Raw genomic sequence first — 18,248 nt, 5'->3', positions numbered from 1 at the left:
GTTTAACCTAAAGTCACCCTTAGGCAGGGCAGGTTACTGGGGTATGAGTCAACCAGTGTAGCATCTACTTCTTTTTTACTCTTAAAGGTACAGTAACAGGGCATAGACAGTATGGTAGACCATAGAGATAAGTTCCAGGAAACTTTGAATTGCAGCCAAAAATCACCCAGACACAGTGCAGTCAGATTCACTTCACTTTTATTATGAACAAACACAATTTCAGATCAGTACAACTAAGCTTCAGAGTTGATATTAATAGAAATTATTCCAAAATTATTCTTAGGTCACAAATAACTACTATCCCACATAAAAGGGGAAAAAAATCCCACCCAATCAAGGAAAAGGTATCCTGTGTATTGTTTCCATGGCAATGAGTTTATGCATTCTCAAATTTTGTCTGGCTAGTTATCCACCACTTATCCAATGGATTTATTCAATCTCTCAGAGAGAATCATATCGATTAATGATAGCATCTGGGACACATGGTTCATGGTAGACACAAGTTCATGGTGGATACTGCTACTATAAAAATACTCAGGACTTAAAAGAATTCCTCTGCTGAAGGATCCCAAAATGCTTTATAAAAAGCATCAGTCACGCCTCAAAACTGCCCTGTGAGGTAGGTCAGTATTATTATCCCATTTTAACAGAAGGAAAACTGAGGCACATTATAGTTAAGTGACTTGCCCAGGGTCACATAGCAAGTCAGTGGCACAGTGGTAGGAGAGGCCCTGGCCTTAACCACCCGCGTAACATGGACATCTTGCTTTCTTTAACCTTTCACGCTGACCCATTTGAGCTATACTTACAGAGAATACACTCAGGATATTAGCAAACCGAGGAGAAAAAGTTTCCATTTTAAATGCTACAACCATCTTTTAATCTAAAAAATATTATAAATCAAATACATTCAAATTACTTCCACCCTCCATCAAATGTGGGCACTTAATAAAAACAGCCCTAAGAAAAGTTTCCAAAATGAAGCCCAGAAGGGAATCCTGCGAATAGCTATACTGATAATTCTCCAGCCAGGCCCCCTTTTCTACCAGCCACTTCTGTAGGGTTTCAGGTGCAAAGGAACTCCACGGAGGGAGCGAGGAGGGAGTGAGAGAGCAGGCTCATATGCAACACTGATTAGAAAAGATGTAAGGCACCCAAATAAGTTGTCAGCACACCCACAAAGCGAGGACTGTTAGAAATTCAGACTTGAGTTTCTGGATCATTAATGTGTCAATTGAACTCAGCTTTAGAATCTTGAAGAAAGTGTTCCTCACTCAGCAGACACCCCTCCACCTCCACATTCTTATATATGGAGGGGCCTCAGCCTGAGGACCCTGTCCAGCCTTGTGTAGGGTCATGGTATGGATCAGATCCCTGGGACATGACTAGAATAGAAAGATAAACTGGTTTTTGGTCCAAAGTTATAAAGCAGGCATCTGATAACCTGTGGAATTAAAATTACCCAATAGGCATTTCCAAGGGATAAGTCCACAAGTCAGCAGATCTGAACTACAGTGATCTTCCATTAGAGTCTTTCTACTGAGAGGATCAGCTCAAAAGATGAGGATGCCTTTAGTCCAGGGAACCCCTGTAGCCTCTGTCTATTCAATTAATACAGGAAGAAAGGCCCTCTTCCCTTCCACCCTTGGGACTCAACAGCACACAGAACATTTGGTATTGTACACTTCCAATCTTTCATAGAGTAAAGCCAGGCTTTTGCATTGATGACTGAGGTACAGACACGGGGTAGTCCAAGGTTCTCAAAACACTGACACTTTCTTCAGACCTCTTCTACACTACCGTTTGCCCTAGGCTGTGTGGTGGGGAATGCTGGTTAGTCTGCTGAACAGAGATGCTGTTCAGCAAAGTTCATGGCATCTCAGATCCCAAGTCTGGGCTTTGCAATACACCCTGGCTCCAGGGAACAGGGCCTCCTTTTGCTTGAGGCACTTTGGAACTTTCCTTTGCTTCTTGTGCTTCCCACTGAGGACTACGCTCCCTCCTCCTTCTACAAGCATTGCACTGTCCGCTGGGAGCACGGACTCGGGCTGGGCAGGCTTACTGAGCGAGCCGGGGGCATCTAGCCTGCTCTTGTGTTCTGATCCAGACAGAGGAGGCTAGAAACCAGCCCTTTTTTTGCTCCACAAGGCTGGCTCCCTGGCACAATATAAGCCTTTAGCCTGGCTGTGCCTCATGAGAGCATGCCTGAGCCACGGATGTTTCTAGTAAGGCTTGCCAGCCTCCTCTTGAGCCATCAGTGTGGCAGGAGAGCACAGGGGTGTAGGTGGAGAGACTCTGGAGGTCAAGTGAAAGTGGCAGCTAACTCAACTTTATAAAGAGAAACAGTGGTTCAGTGACCCTGAACATTCTGTCTGCAGGAGAGGGAGCTGCCTGGAGAGCAGTAACATCACTACCTCTGAACACATACAAAGGAGGTTTCCTGTCCAGAGAGAGAAGAAAACATCAGGGAGGAGACAGAACCGGTAGGAGAAAATGGACAGATAGGGTAGAGCCAGGAATCAAAACCCACGGTAGTTAAAGAGATTCCTACCTCGCCCCCCCCCCCCAGGCAGTCCTATACTTTACCGAAAAGTTAACTGAGAAGGAATGAGAGAGATGGTTCGACACTGCGGGGAGAAGTCCTGTAGTTTGTACTCATTCCAAGGAGAAACTGGAATTAATGGATGAACCTAACATTTAACTTGTTTGTATAACCAGCTTCCAAATCAGGACACCCAATGACTTACTCAGTAGTAACCTTCTGAATCCCCTGGCAATGTGTTCTCAGAGCCCTTCTTTTGTAAAGTTATCTCTTAGGAACTGCCAACAGATCCGGCCCTGAACCTCTCCATCTCCTGTCCAGCAGTGAGAGGAGAGTAGACAACCTACCTAATTTCTCCTCTTCTTCAAGCATCCCTCTTTCAGAGGGAAATACCCTAAGTGAATTACTTTAATGTTCCAAGCAGAGTGTGTATGTATATATATTTTGATGTTGGACCCAACTCCACCTCTTAAAATCCTTCCTTTTTTGGAAGACAGTTATGCTCACCACTAGGCCACAAACATGTTCCTTTTCTGGAAGTCTGGAAATGCTTCAGCCGCCTTACTACCATGATGAAAACTGACTAATGGCCCGAAGATGGCAGAGCAGAAAGATGAAAGAATTTTGATGATTCCATGATCTGCTAGATTCACCAATTCTGGAAACAACCAACCTCAAGATTTTTTGTCATATGGAATAAGAAATCTTCCTGTTATTAAAGAAAAAAAAAATCCTTCCCCAGCAGAGACCACTTTTACTACAAACTAAATGCTGCTTCTTTATCCCCAACCTAACCTGCATTGGGACATTGAGATTTGCTTTTGTGTTCTAGCATTGCTAGGCTCTATGGCCATTCCCTAGTCCGAGTCAGGAGAGAAAGGAGGCATGCTGTCTGGTGGGGCTCCAAGTCCTCACTAGGCAAGCAACCCTATGTCCAATCACAGCAGGAGCTTCTTGCCTTGTTTCCCACCTCACCCCATCTTTACTTCTCGATCATAACATGCACGCTAACTCTCTCCCCTGACAGTTTACCTGCTTTAGTAGCTTTCTGCCAAATAAAGTTATTTTCCATTCCAACTTGCAAAAGCCTGAGCTGAAGATAATTAACAGGGGCCTTCCGAGAAGGTATGTTCTCATACCTTTAGCGTAAGCCACCCACTGTAAAGCTCAGGACAGCTCAAGGAAAGACTTACGTGGGGCAAAGACCACTAATTTTGGACTACAGAAAGGTTGTCTAGGCTTTGGAAGCTGGACACCCACCAATGAATGACCAGCTACTTGCCTGGGAGGCAATGAGCGAGGAGAGAAAAGAAGGTGATAAGAACAAAGCAAAGGACAGTGGACTAGAAGAGAGAGAAGATAAGAGAAGAAATAAGAATCTCAGCTCAGCATCACGAAGGCAGAGTCGTTGGCTTTCAGTTTTAAACGAATTCTGTACTGAAATGGGTTAGCATCATCATCTTTAGCATCCTGGTAGCGTTATTCAGTAGTTAACAAACAGAACATTAAACCTCTGCCCGGCCGGCTTCTGGAAAAGGAACCAAGGGACCCAAAACTCAGCCACTCTTGTAGCTTCCGTCTCCAGTTCTTTTAATCCTGGCCAAGACGGCAGCCTTGGATACTTTCTTCCGGTCGTAAGCCAGACCGAGGGCAGCCATGCAATCGATAAAGAAGGTGGTGAAGTTGATGTGCCAGCGGTACTCGCTGGCAGAGTAGTCATAGGGGAAGGTGTGGTGGTAGTTGTGGAAGCCCTCCCCTGGAACAAAAGCAAGGACAAGAGTTACGGAGTGGCGCGGTGCACTGCAGTCTTCTTGGTCTCAGCACGATGGGTACCTAACAGGAGACCTCAAACCTAGCAGAAACTTGCTGCCGTTGAACAGATGAGCGAGTCCAGTCTCTTCGACTCTGAACCAGAGGGATCACCTTGGAGGCATCTTAAGAAATAACTGGGGAGACCTGGCCACCAAGCCTTTCTAGGAGCCTGTGTCAGAGGAGGACCAGCGATTCCTCCCAGAGGATAAGCCTACTAGAGTGAAATGGCTATGGGCTGAGGATGGATTTCAGGTGGGCAAGCTCACTAAGTATTGATGTGAGACCCTACAGGCTCTTGGGGTGTACGTGCACGTGTCAGGGTAGGGAGAGGAGGGAGTCCCGAATGAAGGACTGTGGCCACACTTCTTAAAACGATGAGCGGGGGAGCACACCTTCACCACTGCACTCATACCACCTCTAAAGGAGGATGGTACTGATAGAACTGGGCAGTAACAGCCCAAAGTCAGGAGAAAAAGGGCCCAGCGCCGGGTCCCGCGTTCCCCAGCCACTACTGGTTAGGAATGGACTGCTCCAGCTTCTGGTTCTTTGAGCTTCGACCCTGATGTGTGTGTGTGTGTGGGGGGGGGGGGGGAATGATAATTATACAGAATTTCTCTGAGGGAGTAAGAATAAAAATGCTTAGATATTCCCCTCTAACCTCTGAGGTTCTGAGAGGGGCAGTTCACTTTGCTGGATTGAGGGAAAACAAAGACATTCTGGTGTCAGGAGAATTTCAGTAAGAGGTAAAGCTTTGGAAACTCCACAGACAGCAAGTCCTCCAACCCTTGGCAGGACTTTTCTTTCTGGATCGTATTCAACAATTAACAATACTGACCCTTCTAAAGCTGGGGGAAAGCTGGATCAAGAATAGCTAATAAAAGAGCACGGTGAGCCCTTTGAAGATAAAAGAACCCCAGGAGAGTAGTAATGATATTAATAACAAGCAAATGAAGGAAGTCCTACAGAGTAAATGACACCATCCTGGGCAAGTCAAGGTATGTCCTCTCCCTGTGACATCTGATTATTCAGTGTGAACTGAGTAGGAGGTTGGAATAACCACAAGGCCAAAGGTACTGACAGGATTACTAATTTCCATAAGTGGCTTTGTACCAAGGCTCCACAGAAGCACGAACCAGGCCTCTACTTATCAGATTTAAAACAGAATCAGATACACAGAGCCGAGAGAGAAAAAAGAGGAAGGTCCATGGATGGAAGAAGGACAGGACTTTGCAACTGGGGCAGCAAGATAGAGCCCAAGAAAGGCTCAAGGGAGGAGGTCAGCTCTGGCAGAGAGAAAATGAGCATGTGACAGTGGGGCAGGTAACTCAAGAAAGAGATTAGAATGGCAGAGAAACATACTACAGGAGAACAAAGGTGGAGGTGATAAGGGAGGAGAGCAACAGGTAGCAGAGATGAATGGTAACTGAGATGAGGTAAGACGTTGGCTGCCATTCTGAACTGATGCTCATAGAGAGGCTGGAATTGGGGAAGCTCACTATAGACCCTTTGGCAACCCAGGACAAATCTCATTCCAGAAACTTCCATTTCTATGAAAATCTGACTTACATAGCAGAGGTGACTGATTTCAAACACGGTTCAAAGTAAGAACAGGCACAATGGTAGAAGGTGAGATGCAAGAAAGTGCAAAAGAGAGGAAAGAATGCCTTAGTCCAGATAGTAGAGATGACTGGGGTTGAGAATCTAAAGGAAGATTTTAAAGAAAGAGAGCAAAGGTTAGGCCGTGGTGTGCAGATGTGTGTGCACCAGTGAGATTGCCTAGATATACTGGATGACCAATGGCTTTGATCACTGGTGAGAAAGAGGCCCCGGGGGTCTGCTTAAAGAAAATAAATTCCAGGCCTTGGTCAAGGTCTATATTTAGTTGAAAACAGTGACAGAAAAAGAATGGAGACAGATGGTAGAAGACTGTTGTCTTAGGCTCTGGCTAGTGGGACTGGAATGATAGAAATAAATTCATGAATAGTCAGCATTAGATCAGTGAGCCGGTACTTGTGAGCAAACTAACCCCTTTACTGGTGGTTCTGTAAGCCATGTTGTGGGGAAAGGCTGCTCCTAGCACCCAACAGAAGCGGGAGAGAGAAAATGAAAGGACAAGAGATAAGACTGATAGGTGGTCTTAAGGACCACAAACAAGTGCTTTGATGTCCTTCTATTGGCACCACCAAGCAATAGGGAATGGCATACACTTCAAATATGGCCTACCTGAATGTAGCAAGAAGAGAAAACAGAAGTTGACTGAATTAAATTATAAGGATTTATTCTACATTTTACTTTATTTTTTTTTTAAGAAGGAAGTTTTATTTTTTTTTCTTAAGATTTATTTATTTGTCAGAGAGAGATAGCACAAACAGGGGGAGCGGCAGGCAGAGTGAGAACCAGACTCCCTGCTGAGAAAGGGGCTTGATCCCAGTGACCGAGCCACGCAAGCGCCCATATTCTACATTTTATATAGCATGTTTCTTTATTTCTTTTTTTAAGATTTAAGATTCTTTCTTTCTTCTTCTTTTTTTTTTTTTTTAAGATTTTGTTTATTTATTTGACAGAGAGACAGCCAACGAGAGAGGGAACACAGCAGGGGGAGTGGGAGAGGAAGCAGCAGGCTCCCAGCGGACCCTGGGATCAGCCNGCAGGGAGCCTGCTGCGGGGCTTGATCCCAACCCTGGGATCAGCCCTGAGCCGAAGGCAGCCACTTAACGACTGAGCCACCTGGTGCCCCTAAGATTTCTTTTTTTTGAGACAGAGAGAGAGAGCACGAGCACAGTGGGGAAGGGCAGATAGAGAGGGAGAGAGAATCCCAAGCAGACTCCTCAGTGAGCTCGGAGCCCGACATGGGGCTGGGTCTTACAACCCCAAGGTCATGACCCCAGCCGAAACCAAGAGTTGGACCCCTAACCAACTGCACCACCCAGGTGCGCCTATACAGCACATTTAAATATAAAACCCTAGGCTCGCTGCCCACCCAGATGATCCTGTGGTCCCATGTATGCATTCCCTGCCCCGAGCAAGACTTGCAGTCTGGCCCAAGAGGTGACCGGAAAAAGGAACACCCAAAGGGGTTTATCATACATAGCATTTGCGAAGGTTCTGGAACCTGACATTAAATGGACTGTTGCTTTTTACTCTTTCCTGTTGCCCAACTCCACATTTTTCTTATCTAGTATTCCTTAGTTTTGTAGTGAAAACCTGACAGAAAGAAGTCCTAAGACAGGTTCATCTGGTTTTTCTGGCTCCTGGCCTAATACCCGACCCCGCAGACCACTAGAAAGGGTCCTGCTGGGGACTGTCGACTTACCTGCAGCGCCCAGGGAAACCAGGATATTCTCTCGGGGGTTAATGTTCTTGTCATAAGGCCGATATCCGTAGAGGTGGGCAGCACTGTTCACCAGCCACGTGGCATTGAGCACAATGGCGTAACGCAAGAGAGTGGCGACGTACAAGCTATGTTGAAAAGTCTCACCCCAGAAGTACCAGGGCACCAGGGTGGGCAGGATGAAGCACATCAGCAGGATGCCGGGTTTGTAGTACCTACATTGAGAGACCAGACGCCGCGTCAAAGGAGAAAGGAGGGCTTGTGGACCCGCCTGATTTTCCTCTGCCACTGGTGGGTCTGTCTCTTTCCTTCTACTTGAGTACCATGTAGCCCAAGGCAGAGCAGGAGGCAATGAGGTGGGGAAATCTTCTGAGAATGTCTCAGTTTTTAGAAAATGAGGTAAATAGGGGTTAATTGACTTTTCTAGGATCATACCGGCAGGAACCGGTGGAGCAAGGATTGGGTTTGTCTCAAGCCTCTGGATCCATTGTTCTTTCTGACTATAGCATAATACCATCTTGGTAAAATAGGTGAGGTCCAGATTACCAACTCATAAACGGAGTTCTCCTTCCCAGGCTATTTTTCCATTCTGCCTTTAGGCTCCTTTCTCTTTCCTGTCCATGTTTTAGCAGAGTCTAGGGTTCGTGCCTTGCCCCCAGGTCCTGCTAGCCACCCCTAAATCGTTCCTCTTCTTCCTCAGAGAGGCAGAGTGTCCTTGATGTGCACAGGCCCTCTGGAGGCCCCATGCCATTCTTCACTGTCTCAAGTGTAGACCATGCCAGTGACATTCCTAGGGAACGGATTTCCTGCTTCTCTTCAGCAGCTAAGGCTCATACTCTTATATCATTAGTATTCCCTGCATCAAATTTCTGGTTCCTGCTGCTGCTTCCCTAGCACCGATCCCCGTTAGCTCCTAACTTGTGTCCCTGCTTCTCACCTCCTTGACTCAATGGTTTTTTTCAACCATCCTCAGAGTGACCTTTCTAAAGCACACCTCCAGTTATGCCACATTCCTGCTCAAAAAACTTGTAATGGTTTGGCACTGCCTATTGAATTAAATCCTCAATCTGCTTTTAAGGCTCTACAAGAATAGCATCAGCCTCTTTCTGGCCTTACTTCGACCACACCCTACACTTCAAGCAAGAGGCCTTTGTTGCTGGAACATGCTTTCATGCTCTTTCTGTTTGTACTCTCCCTCCCCACACACACCTGTGAAAATCTCTATCCATCAGTGGATTCTAAAGCTCCCTTCTTTGTAAACCCTTCCCCGATGTCCCCCACTACACTATCTCCCTTTCCTTTGTGCCTCTCATTGGTAAAGAAAATATCTCACCACGTATCATAGTTATTCAGATCCTTGGTTTTCCCTCTGCCTCCCAATAGGCTACAAACTCCTTGAAGGTAAGGATTGTGACACATTTGTCTTTGTAACTGTGTCTGTCCTAGGTCAATAAGTATTTGTTGAATCTAATCGGTTTAATTAAGAGAGCTCTGAGAGGAAGAACAATAGTCCACGGCCACAGACCTGTGGGCTATTAAATATTAGGGTTTTAAATTTAATTTGGAACATACAAACCCAGTAAATTTCTCAGCTTAAGTTTATAAGCTCTAGGAGAAAAAAGGGGGTTTCCCAAACACTAGTTGCCCAGCTCTGTGATTGCTTCACTCACCTTCTCTGGAACATCACCAGCTTCTCAGCTTTTAGGTCAGACAAGTCTAGCAAACCACCCTTCTCTTTGACGGCTGGGTGTTTGCGTACAAGCAGCCAACCCACGTGAGAGAAGAAAAAGCCACGCCGGGAGTTGTGAGGATCAGCATCTGTTTCTGAAAACTTGTGGTGGGCACGGTGATCTCGGGCCCATTCATACACGTCGTTCTGGAAGGACAGAGAAGAGGAATGTAGGCCCGGCCGGAGATACCCTCTTAGGGGAATTCCAATGGATAGGCAACTCCCAGAGCCCCTGGCTCTCAGCCCAACCTCACAAAATACCCCGGAGTCAGGGTACCAAAGGAGTCATGCTGTTGCTCCCTCTGCTCCCCCAACTTGCCACGAAGCTAAATGGAAAAGCAATTTAAAGTCCCAGGGCACATGGGTAGGACGAGCTTCTTGAAGGTTATACAGTGGGCAGAATGGAGGAGGAGCTGAAGGAGGAGATCATACAGGGCTCAGAGTGTCATTAGAAAAGCACAGTGCCATTCTTCAAGCAAGAACAAATGTTGGAAAAGGTCGTCATGGGGTGCCAGACCCCTGGGTACAGAGAACCCGAGCCGGGCAGCCTTGCGTCCCAGGTCCTGGCTGGTGGACGAAGCCTCAGGGAGCCCCACTCTGGTGCCTTGCATATTGATCATGGCCAGGCACAGAAATTGGGATCTTGACCACATTTCCAAATGACCTCTGGGCTCCTTTGGGATTCTTTTAATCCCTTGAAGGAGGTGCCAAATCTCTTCCTTTGCCCCACAATGACAACATCAGGAGCCCTCAAGGCGTAAAGTGCTGTGACAGAGAGGATTATGTGCCTGTGCCACGTACCTGGGACACTGCCACGAAGAAGGGGATCAATTTGATTTCTTTCCTTTTTCCTCTTGCTCCCAGCTATGCCCACACCACAGACCAACTTTTGTGTCTTGCTATCCCTTAATAACCAGGAGTTCTCTTCTCCCAATTCCCTGCATTCTATCTCTGCTGTAACTTTCTGCCTCAACAAAACTCCATACTTGACTTAGCCAGCCTGGCAGCCCGAGACAAGACCATAATGTCGGTCTACCTAACTTCTCAGTGACGCCATTTCCCCATGTGTAAAATGGGGGTCATAGTACCTACCTTCTAAGATTGTTGTGAGGATTTAATGAGGTAATTTATGTCAAGGGCTTAGAATAGTCAGGCACATAGTGCTATAGAACTATTTGCTCTTATACCTCAGAACACAGAGTTCAAGAGTCTATGAAACATCAACCTCAATCCTGTTGTGGTGGAATCCTAAGCTTTTCACCTGAAATAGTGAATTTATCGTCCAGCCTCTGCCCAGGAAACCAGGGTCAGCGCTTGGGTTACGCACCGTGACCCCTTACAATAAAGGACCACAACGGCCAAGACTGGTGTGATAACAGAGGGACCTCAGGATCAAAAAAGCCATCCCATGACACTGAGACTGTTACCTATGTATCTCCTACCGCCCTTTTCCAGTGTGGACTTAGGGACTGGGGCTGCACTTGAGGGGACCTAAGGGGAGAGGAAAGTCAAGTGCGGTCTAGGTGTGGCTCCTCTGTCGGCACTGAGCTTCTCCATTCTGCCCCCGGACCACAGAAGAGCGGAGAGGCAAGGAGCCGAGCAAAGCCAGCTTCTCACCTGGAATGCCATCGTGTTGGCAATGATCAGGAAGAGCCTCAGCGGCAGCCGAGCTTTGTAAGTCCGGTGACTCCACAGGCGGTGAGCTCCTGCCGTTATGCCCACAGCACTGATCAGGTAGTAGAAGAATCCTGCCAGAGAAGCCAATGTGGGTAGTCACTGCTCCGGGAAGGCATTCACATCATGTTCTCCCAGCTGAGTCTGTGTGTTCTTCAGGCTTTGGGTGAGGATTTGTTTCACCCTGAACTCCGGGGATGCCTTGGTCTCCTCTGTCCCTTCACTTTTACCCCTTGAAAAATACCATCACCTCCCATCCTCTGGAATTAGCTGAGTCTCAGGCACTTGAGAGAGGCTGGGCAGAGAAGAGGGCTCTTCTCACCCAGCTACTTGTCGTTCTCCGTCATGAGGAACATTGTCCCCGGTCCTATCTCCTTTGACCTTCAGCTAAACTTTTCCAAAGTTTTAAGGACCACAGACTACTCCTGCAAAGTTCAGGACCCATAAGCAAGGGTGGTATTAAACTATTTGAATGCTAGTATGGTCTGAGCACTGACCAATTCAAGGGACCCTGGGCTCCTGGGGACACTCACAGGGTTCGGAACTATGGCTATTCACCAATTGTACGAGAGCATTTAAATATTCTAGCAGGCAGTGCAGTGCTATCAGGGGAAAATCTGCCCTGTACCTAAGTCATATCTGCACAGTATCTTAAGCATTGCCAAGGAGTTTATCTTCTCTGATTCACTGAATACCTTGAATGGGGTTTAATATCCTCACTTTGCAGTCGAAGGAATACACACTGAGAGGTTAAGTGTTTATCTATGGTCACATGGCTGGCAAGAGATGTAGCCATGGTTTAAAACCAAGTTTTCTGTCAACAAGCACTCTTTGTTCCTGCTGTCCCGTCCACCTCCCCAAGATACGCACATGGTTCCTGCGTGTCTCCTTTGCCCACGCCTCGGTCAGCCCATTTTCCTTCTGGCAAGGCTAATTCTAGAGAGTGGCGGGATATCTTCCAAGGGTTCGGTGAAACACCCCAACACTGTCCTGCCTCACCTTTCCTGGAGGCCTGCAGGATCTAATCTCTCAATGATACAGAGATATAGTCTCTAACTGGGAAGTGGGTTTCTGGGTATACCCGTCCTCCTCTGTTGGCTCTAGCAGGCAGAGCCTGAGGCCTTGGTAGAGCGATGACTGTTGACAATGTTTCATTCCTAGGGAAGCAGCTAGAAACAATGGATCTTCAGTGGCCACAGAACTTAGTTGCAGTCAGAGACACTGCACATTGTCACAAATTGTCCTGTGTTCTTCTCCAGCCATAGATACCAGTTTCCTAAACACGCCCCCCCCTCCCCTAACCCTATCTTCCTCCGCGCTCTCTTATTCCTCCTCCAGGATTGGGAAAACCATGGAGCCAGAGTCTGTCCCAGGGAAAGTTCTACCCATAGTCCCTCTGAGCTGGCATTAGGGCCTCAGGTGATTTGTTGGCCTTAAGCCATGTGCTGACTTCTTTCCAGATATAGTATCTGCCTGCAGCTGCACCTGGAAAAGTGACAGTTGAGCCACAGCCCCCCAAACACGAAGGAGGAAGAAAAATGGCTTTGGGCATGAAAGCAGAAGCACTCAGCTCAGAACCAAGGAAGCTCCTAGATTTGTTTCATGCCACAGAGGAACCTGGCAAGTTGACTCAGAAAGCACATAAGATCCTAGGGTTACCAGGGGCATTGGGAAAAGAGCCCATGCACTCTGGTGCCTTTTTCTATCAACCTCTAAAGCCTATCTAATAGAAGACCTCAAGCCAGCTGGAGATTCACATCTCTATTAATGTCCAAACTGTCGGCCTAAGTAAAGTCTCCTAGTTTTGGCTCTAAGAAAGAGACTTGAGAAGTTTTACCCCTTGGCCCTCAGTGTTGTCAGAGATCTCTCTTCAGCCCTCCCCCTAAGGGCTCTTCTGAGAGGCTCTCAAAATTGTTCAGAGTCATGAGAAATATTGGAATCACAACCAGTCGCTAATTTAACACTGTCCTTAGGGATAAAACAAGAAAAGTGAAGCCAAGCTCCTAAACTCTGAAGGTGGACCTCTGACCCTCCCCTCGCCCCACTTGTTCCTTAACACAGACAAGTTCCGATTTCCCTTCATCCAGCTGGTCATTCTGTTTGCTAAGTCATCCACCACATGGCCCAGGAATAGGAAAAAAAGTCACCATCCAGTCCCCCTGGGCCATGTTTCTCTGTCCAAGGCATGGTACACAGCCACAGGCCGGGCACCAAAAAGCTAGCAGGTGCAGCCTAGGTTTGGGGATCGCCCTCTGCCCCCTGCCCTAGCAGCCAAGGGTGAGGAGCGATCAGAGGCAGTGTGGCCAAGCTCTGGGCTTCACAAGGCCTACAGGGCGTCCTGAGGCCGGAAGGGGCTTGTAGGTGACAAAAACTTCTTGTGAAGACTCCTTTACTGGGGAGAAGGGGTGGAGAGAGGAATCCAGGGTCTCCCTTGGGGGGGGTCCCTGTCCCTCCTCTTGACCTCGCCCGCTACAGCTGAAGTTGTGCTGGCTTCTCGGAAGGGCAGAGAACATGCATCCCCCTCCCCTCCCAAATACAAGAGCCCTTCCCGGTCTGCAGATGAACTGATTTCCTGAGCCCGGCCAGCTCCAGCAACCGCACACACATACTCTAAGGAGAACTACCTTCCTAATCCAAAAAAACGTACCTGGAAAAATTGAGATCCTAAAGGGAAGGGATCTACCCAGCCGCATTTCTCTGTCTGTGGCACTGAGAGGATTTCCCTACCGCCTTTAGACGAAAGAGGTCCTGGGACAACCAGCCACAGCTTGGCCTACCAGCCCTTCCACACAACTGTCCTCCAAGAATGCAGCTGTCGGCAAGCACCCCATACCCAAGACTGCTCTGGAAACCCTAAAGTGGTTATTTGGAGGGGAATCCTGGCTTAGCATCCTCAGAGAGGGCCAACGCGGAGCCCCTGGGATACTGGAGCTCTCTGCTCCCCCTTTCCCCTTCCCAAGTCAGGCTTTGGGCAGTGGAGGTGAAAATGCCTGCAAAGCACATGTGTGTGTCCAGGGGGCAGGGCCCTGCCACCAGCCCTTACCCAGGCATCCCCGAAAGAGCTGAGCTAAAGGCAGGTTAGGGACAAACTGGAAACTGTCTCCCTCACTGCAGCAGCCTCGAGGCTGGGGCTGCTCAGGGCTCTCTTCTCTGGCCTGGCCTTGCTGTGCCTGGCAAGGGGCGGGGGGAACTTCATGACATTAGGAGACGGGCTGGAGCAGGCTAGATGGGAATAGGAAATGCTTCCTCAACCTCATTTCATTCCCAGAACATGTTCGTTCATTTGGTGGCATATATAGTTCCCTGGAGACTTACATGGAGTCACAGAGTAACACATCTGTGTAACCTGGGTTATACAGGAGCCTTCTTCGTCCATCTGTTTAACAAAGGAGCCTGACTGGGCCAAGGACCAGGGCAAAAGAATTTTGTGGATAACCTCTTCTCTGTTCCTTCCTCTTTTGCTAACTCTTGTCCTGGGCAGTCTCTCTTGCTATAACTGTGCTCAGCGTATCCCCCCTAAAGCTGCTGCTCCAGTCGCATGTTCCCATGCCTCCCAGGTCATGGCCTTGATTCTTTTGTGGTTGGCGGGGCTGGGACAGGCAGCCAAGCAAACGACTTGAAACAGGGAAAGCTGACTCTCTGGCACAGGTCTACTCACTTCAAGGCCTGTGGCACATGGTCTCAGGACTCCCTGCCCAACACCCACACTGAAGGATCCCCAGAACTGTCACTCCTGCATCCTGATCCCCCTAGGCTCCATTTGCAGCCCACCACTGTCAGGTCACCAAGAGACGTGGCTGGGAAAACTGGGCCTGGAAGAGCTGTTGCCTCTGCTCTATGCTAGATCCTACCTTATTAAAGGAGTAGGGAGAACCGGGGGTACTGGCTCAGAAGCACAAGGGAATCTCTTACCCCAGAGACAGGTGTAGATCTTGCAGGTGGGAATCAACATGATCCCATACAGGGCGCCCAAGTGTAGCAGAGACATAAGGATGATGTTTCTCCAAACATACACAACCTTGGGCTTTGGGCCCTCCGGATCCTTGTAGCTTGGGTCATAGATGTCATCTTTCATTTCAGGGCGGATGTCTTCTTCCAGGTATAGAGAAGTCTTCTCCAAGTTGCCTCCTCCATTCTGCAGGATCCTGGAGGGAGGCGCTGTGATGGTGGTGGTGGTTGTGTAGGAGCTAGAGATCTGGAGGGGAGAGGAAGCAGAGTCAGGAGAGGAGAGGACACGTGCAGTAGCCCTGGCCACCTCACTCTCCAGTCAAGCTGGGGGAAGGGTGGAGGACAGACACAGACCCTGCCCCCAAAGCCCGCGGTAACTGAGAGCCCATCTACCCCTGATGGAAGGGAGGAAAGTTCCCAGGAACTGTGCAGATAGGTTGTGGAGGGTGGTGGAACCTCCAGGTGAAGGTGCAGTAAGAAGGAGGAGTAAAACACTCACACCCCTAAGAACACACAAAGGAAAACCCGCGTGCATACAGACGTAAAAGTACGACTGGGTTTTTCTTTAAACCTTAAGAAACAAAAGTTGGGGAACAAAGTCCTCAAATTACAATCCACATTCCCAACAAACCGAAAGCAGTACAACTCGCAAAAGATGGCTAATAGTCCGCGGAGATCTCAACGCGCTCGTCCACCCAACGCCTGCGAACCCGCGGTCTGGGGCAATTGCTTGGAGCTCACCTCCTCTTGCAGCAAGTGGGCCGGCATCTGGGCTCTCTGACGCTGGGATCACTTGCCCGCGGCTGAGACTGCAGAGAGCACTTCGGGACAGCCCGCACCCAGGGTAGACTTCGGTTACCGAGCCGGCTTGTGCGCAGTGACCCGCGGCGCTGCTCTCGGAACCTCCTCTGCGCGGTGCGCGCTGGATCGGGGTCGGGCTCCGATCTGCAGCACCTGGATCTACCCAGGCTGGGGATTTAAAGGCTAGAGGCGGCAGTGGATGACCGAGTCCCGTATTTCCTCAGACCCCTTTTATTCGCTGCCAACAAGGGGCAAAGTGCGCGGAGTCGGCTCGCCGTGGGAGACCCGCCTGGGCGGGAGAGGGGAGGAGACAGAGCTGAGGCGTGCTGCGGGCTGGAGACGCACAAACAGGATGCTGCAGACACACCGCGGCTCCGCAGCCGCAGCCCCAGCCTCTACCCCTGCCCCTGGGGAAATGCTAATGGGCTTCTGTAGAATCTGGCGCGTCATTGGCCGAAGGGAATTTGGTGCCACCTCGTCCAGCCGTTGCCATTGGCTCGGCGCAATCTGCTGTTCCCTCTGCCGCGAGCCTCTCGCTCCCCCTCCTCTCTCTTTCTCCTTCTCGGCTCCGCTTCCACCGGCCGCTGGGCCTGTGCCCGGCATCCCGCGGCCTCGGAGGCGCTCGGGCGCTTTCCCTCCGCGCGCGGGAGAGGACCGGGGCCGGGAGTGGGGAGCGGGGGGTCGTCACCCGCCCGGGACTGCCCCCTCCCACTCGGCGGCCGGATGGGCCCGAGGGAAGTCTCCCCGGCAACAGCGGGGAAGCCCCGGGCCCGAGCACGTCGCGCGGCTCGCTGCCGCCTTCCCGCTCCCAGAGACGCGTGGGAGGGCAGACGTGGCTTCGGAGCCGGGGTCCGGAGCCGAGGGGGCCGCCGGGGTCCCGCCTGGCTCCCCAGCAGGCGCGGGGCCGGGGGCCGCTGCGGAACAATGGCCCCGCTCCGCCCACCGACCTCGCCGCGCTAACCCGAGCCCTCGCAGCTCGCGGGTCTCGGGGCCCGCGGGCCGGCGGTCGGCACACGCACGCACATCCACGTGTGTGTGCGCGTGTGTGGACCTGCACGCGCGCACGGCGTTGTGCCACTGGGCGCGCCCAGCAGGGGACAGTCACCGCCAGGCACCGCGCGGCGGGGGGGTGGAATCCCATCTCTTTGCCCACGCGTCTGGGACGTGTGCGGGAGGTTCTGGGGACTGTTCAGATGGTCAGCTGTCATTTGGGGATCGCCTTCAAGGGAAAAGGCAGGAAGCGCAGGCATGTGCTTTCACACGTACGCAGGCCAGAGGACTGACTGGTACGGGCAGCAAAAATGCCAAACAGGTATCGCATTATTACCACAAGTCAAGTCACAAGGATCGATTGATTTCATCCCGACAGCGACCCCAGGAGGTGGGTTGTCTGTTGTGACCTTTTATTTTATTATTTTTTAAAAGATTTTATTTATTTGACAGAGAGAGACAGCCAGTGAGAGAGGGAACACAAGCAGGGGGAGTGGGAGAGGAAGAAGCAGGCTCTCAGCGGAGGAGCCTGATGTGGGGCTCGATCCCACAACGCCGGGATCACGCCCTGAGCCGAAGGCAGACGCTTAACGACTGCGCCCCCCAGGCGCCCCCCTTGTGACCTTTTAAAGATGAGGAAAGTGAGATTCGGAGCGACTAAGGCACTTGTCTCTGGTCCCAGCAGCCAGGAGCTGAGCCCTCAAGTGTGATGCTAGAGCCCAAAGTTAAAGTCCCTTCCCAGAATCCTGGGTCCCTGAGATGTTCTGACCTCACTGACCTGTCCCTCATGCCACCTGTCTTTCTGGGCCTGTGGCGCCTTACCATGAGAGTAAGCTCAGAACCAGACAGGGCATGCATTCTCCCAGCCTCCTTCCACACGCAGGCCTCCCCAAATACTCTCCCAGGATCCCTCCTCTGAGAAGAGGAGGAAAGGAGTTCTGTGCTAACAATTGGCTTCTCAGGAAGAGAGGCACCTGGGATTGCCTGGGAGGAGGCCTAAGGAGCTCCTCTGTGGGCCATTGGTCTGAGGGTCAGGCCAACTCCCTGGCCAGTCCCTAGCACCTCCATTCCGGTCCTGGCTCCCTGGCCAGTGCAAAAGTCTTGAATGAGCCTAGGTGTTTCAGTTATGGACAGCTGGTCTTGTCAAAGTTCGGGAGTGCTGGGCGTGGAGAAGGAGTCTGTGCACGTGCTACTCCTCTTCAGGCTTGCTCTGCACTGTCTCTTTACTTCATTCCCCTACCAACCACAGGGTTACTCTTCAAGGGAGAAGATCCAGAGTTTCTTGAGGGCTGGACCCTTAAACTGTGCATGAAGGTGGCTCTACCATGGAAACCAGCTTTCCTTCCTAAGTGCCTAAGCGTAGTTGACCTTGTTTCATCCAGACCCTGGACCTCTGCTGGCATTATTACTTAGGTCAGGAG

At 50.1% G+C, this 18,248-nt stretch overlaps 1 protein-coding gene across 1 annotated transcript; it reads right to left on the bottom strand.

The window, feature by feature from the left end:
- Positions 1–181: 181 nt before the first annotated feature.
- Positions 182–16,205, bottom strand: SCD (stearoyl-CoA desaturase). The gene is made up of 6 exons (XM_002924272.4): positions 15,778–16,205; positions 15,001–15,283; positions 11,032–11,162; positions 9,356–9,561; positions 7,668–7,900; positions 182–4,298 (listed from the first exon to the last, which is right to left on the bottom strand). The coding sequence occupies exons 1-6, from the start codon at positions 15,802–15,804 to the stop codon at positions 4,099–4,101; spliced, it is 1,080 nt and encodes a 359-aa protein (XP_002924318.1). The 5' UTR covers positions 15,805–16,205; the 3' UTR covers positions 182–4,098.
- Positions 16,206–18,248: the final 2,043 nt, after the last annotated feature.

The sequence above is a fragment of the Ailuropoda melanoleuca genome, chromosome 6, assembly GCF_002007445.2.
Source record: "Ailuropoda melanoleuca isolate Jingjing chromosome 6, ASM200744v2, whole genome shotgun sequence".
In the NCBI taxonomy this organism is placed as follows: Eukaryota; Metazoa; Chordata; class Mammalia; order Carnivora; family Ursidae; genus Ailuropoda; species Ailuropoda melanoleuca.
This window is presented reverse-complemented; position numbering and strand designations above follow the sequence as displayed.

Bases quoted from the DNA above. Each gene is read 5' to 3' on its own strand.
- SCD (XM_002924272.4), bottom strand. From the start codon at position 15,804: ATGCCGGCCCACTTGCTGCAAGAGGAG. The intron at 15,284-15,777 runs GTGAGCTCCAAG...TCTCCCCTCCAG, and splicing joins CCCACTTGCTGCAAGAGGAG to ATCTCTAGCTCCTACACAAC. The intron at 7,901-9,355 runs GTGAGTGAAGCA...CTCTCAATGTAG, and splicing joins CTGGTGATGTTCCAGAGAAG to GTACTACAAACCCGGCATCC.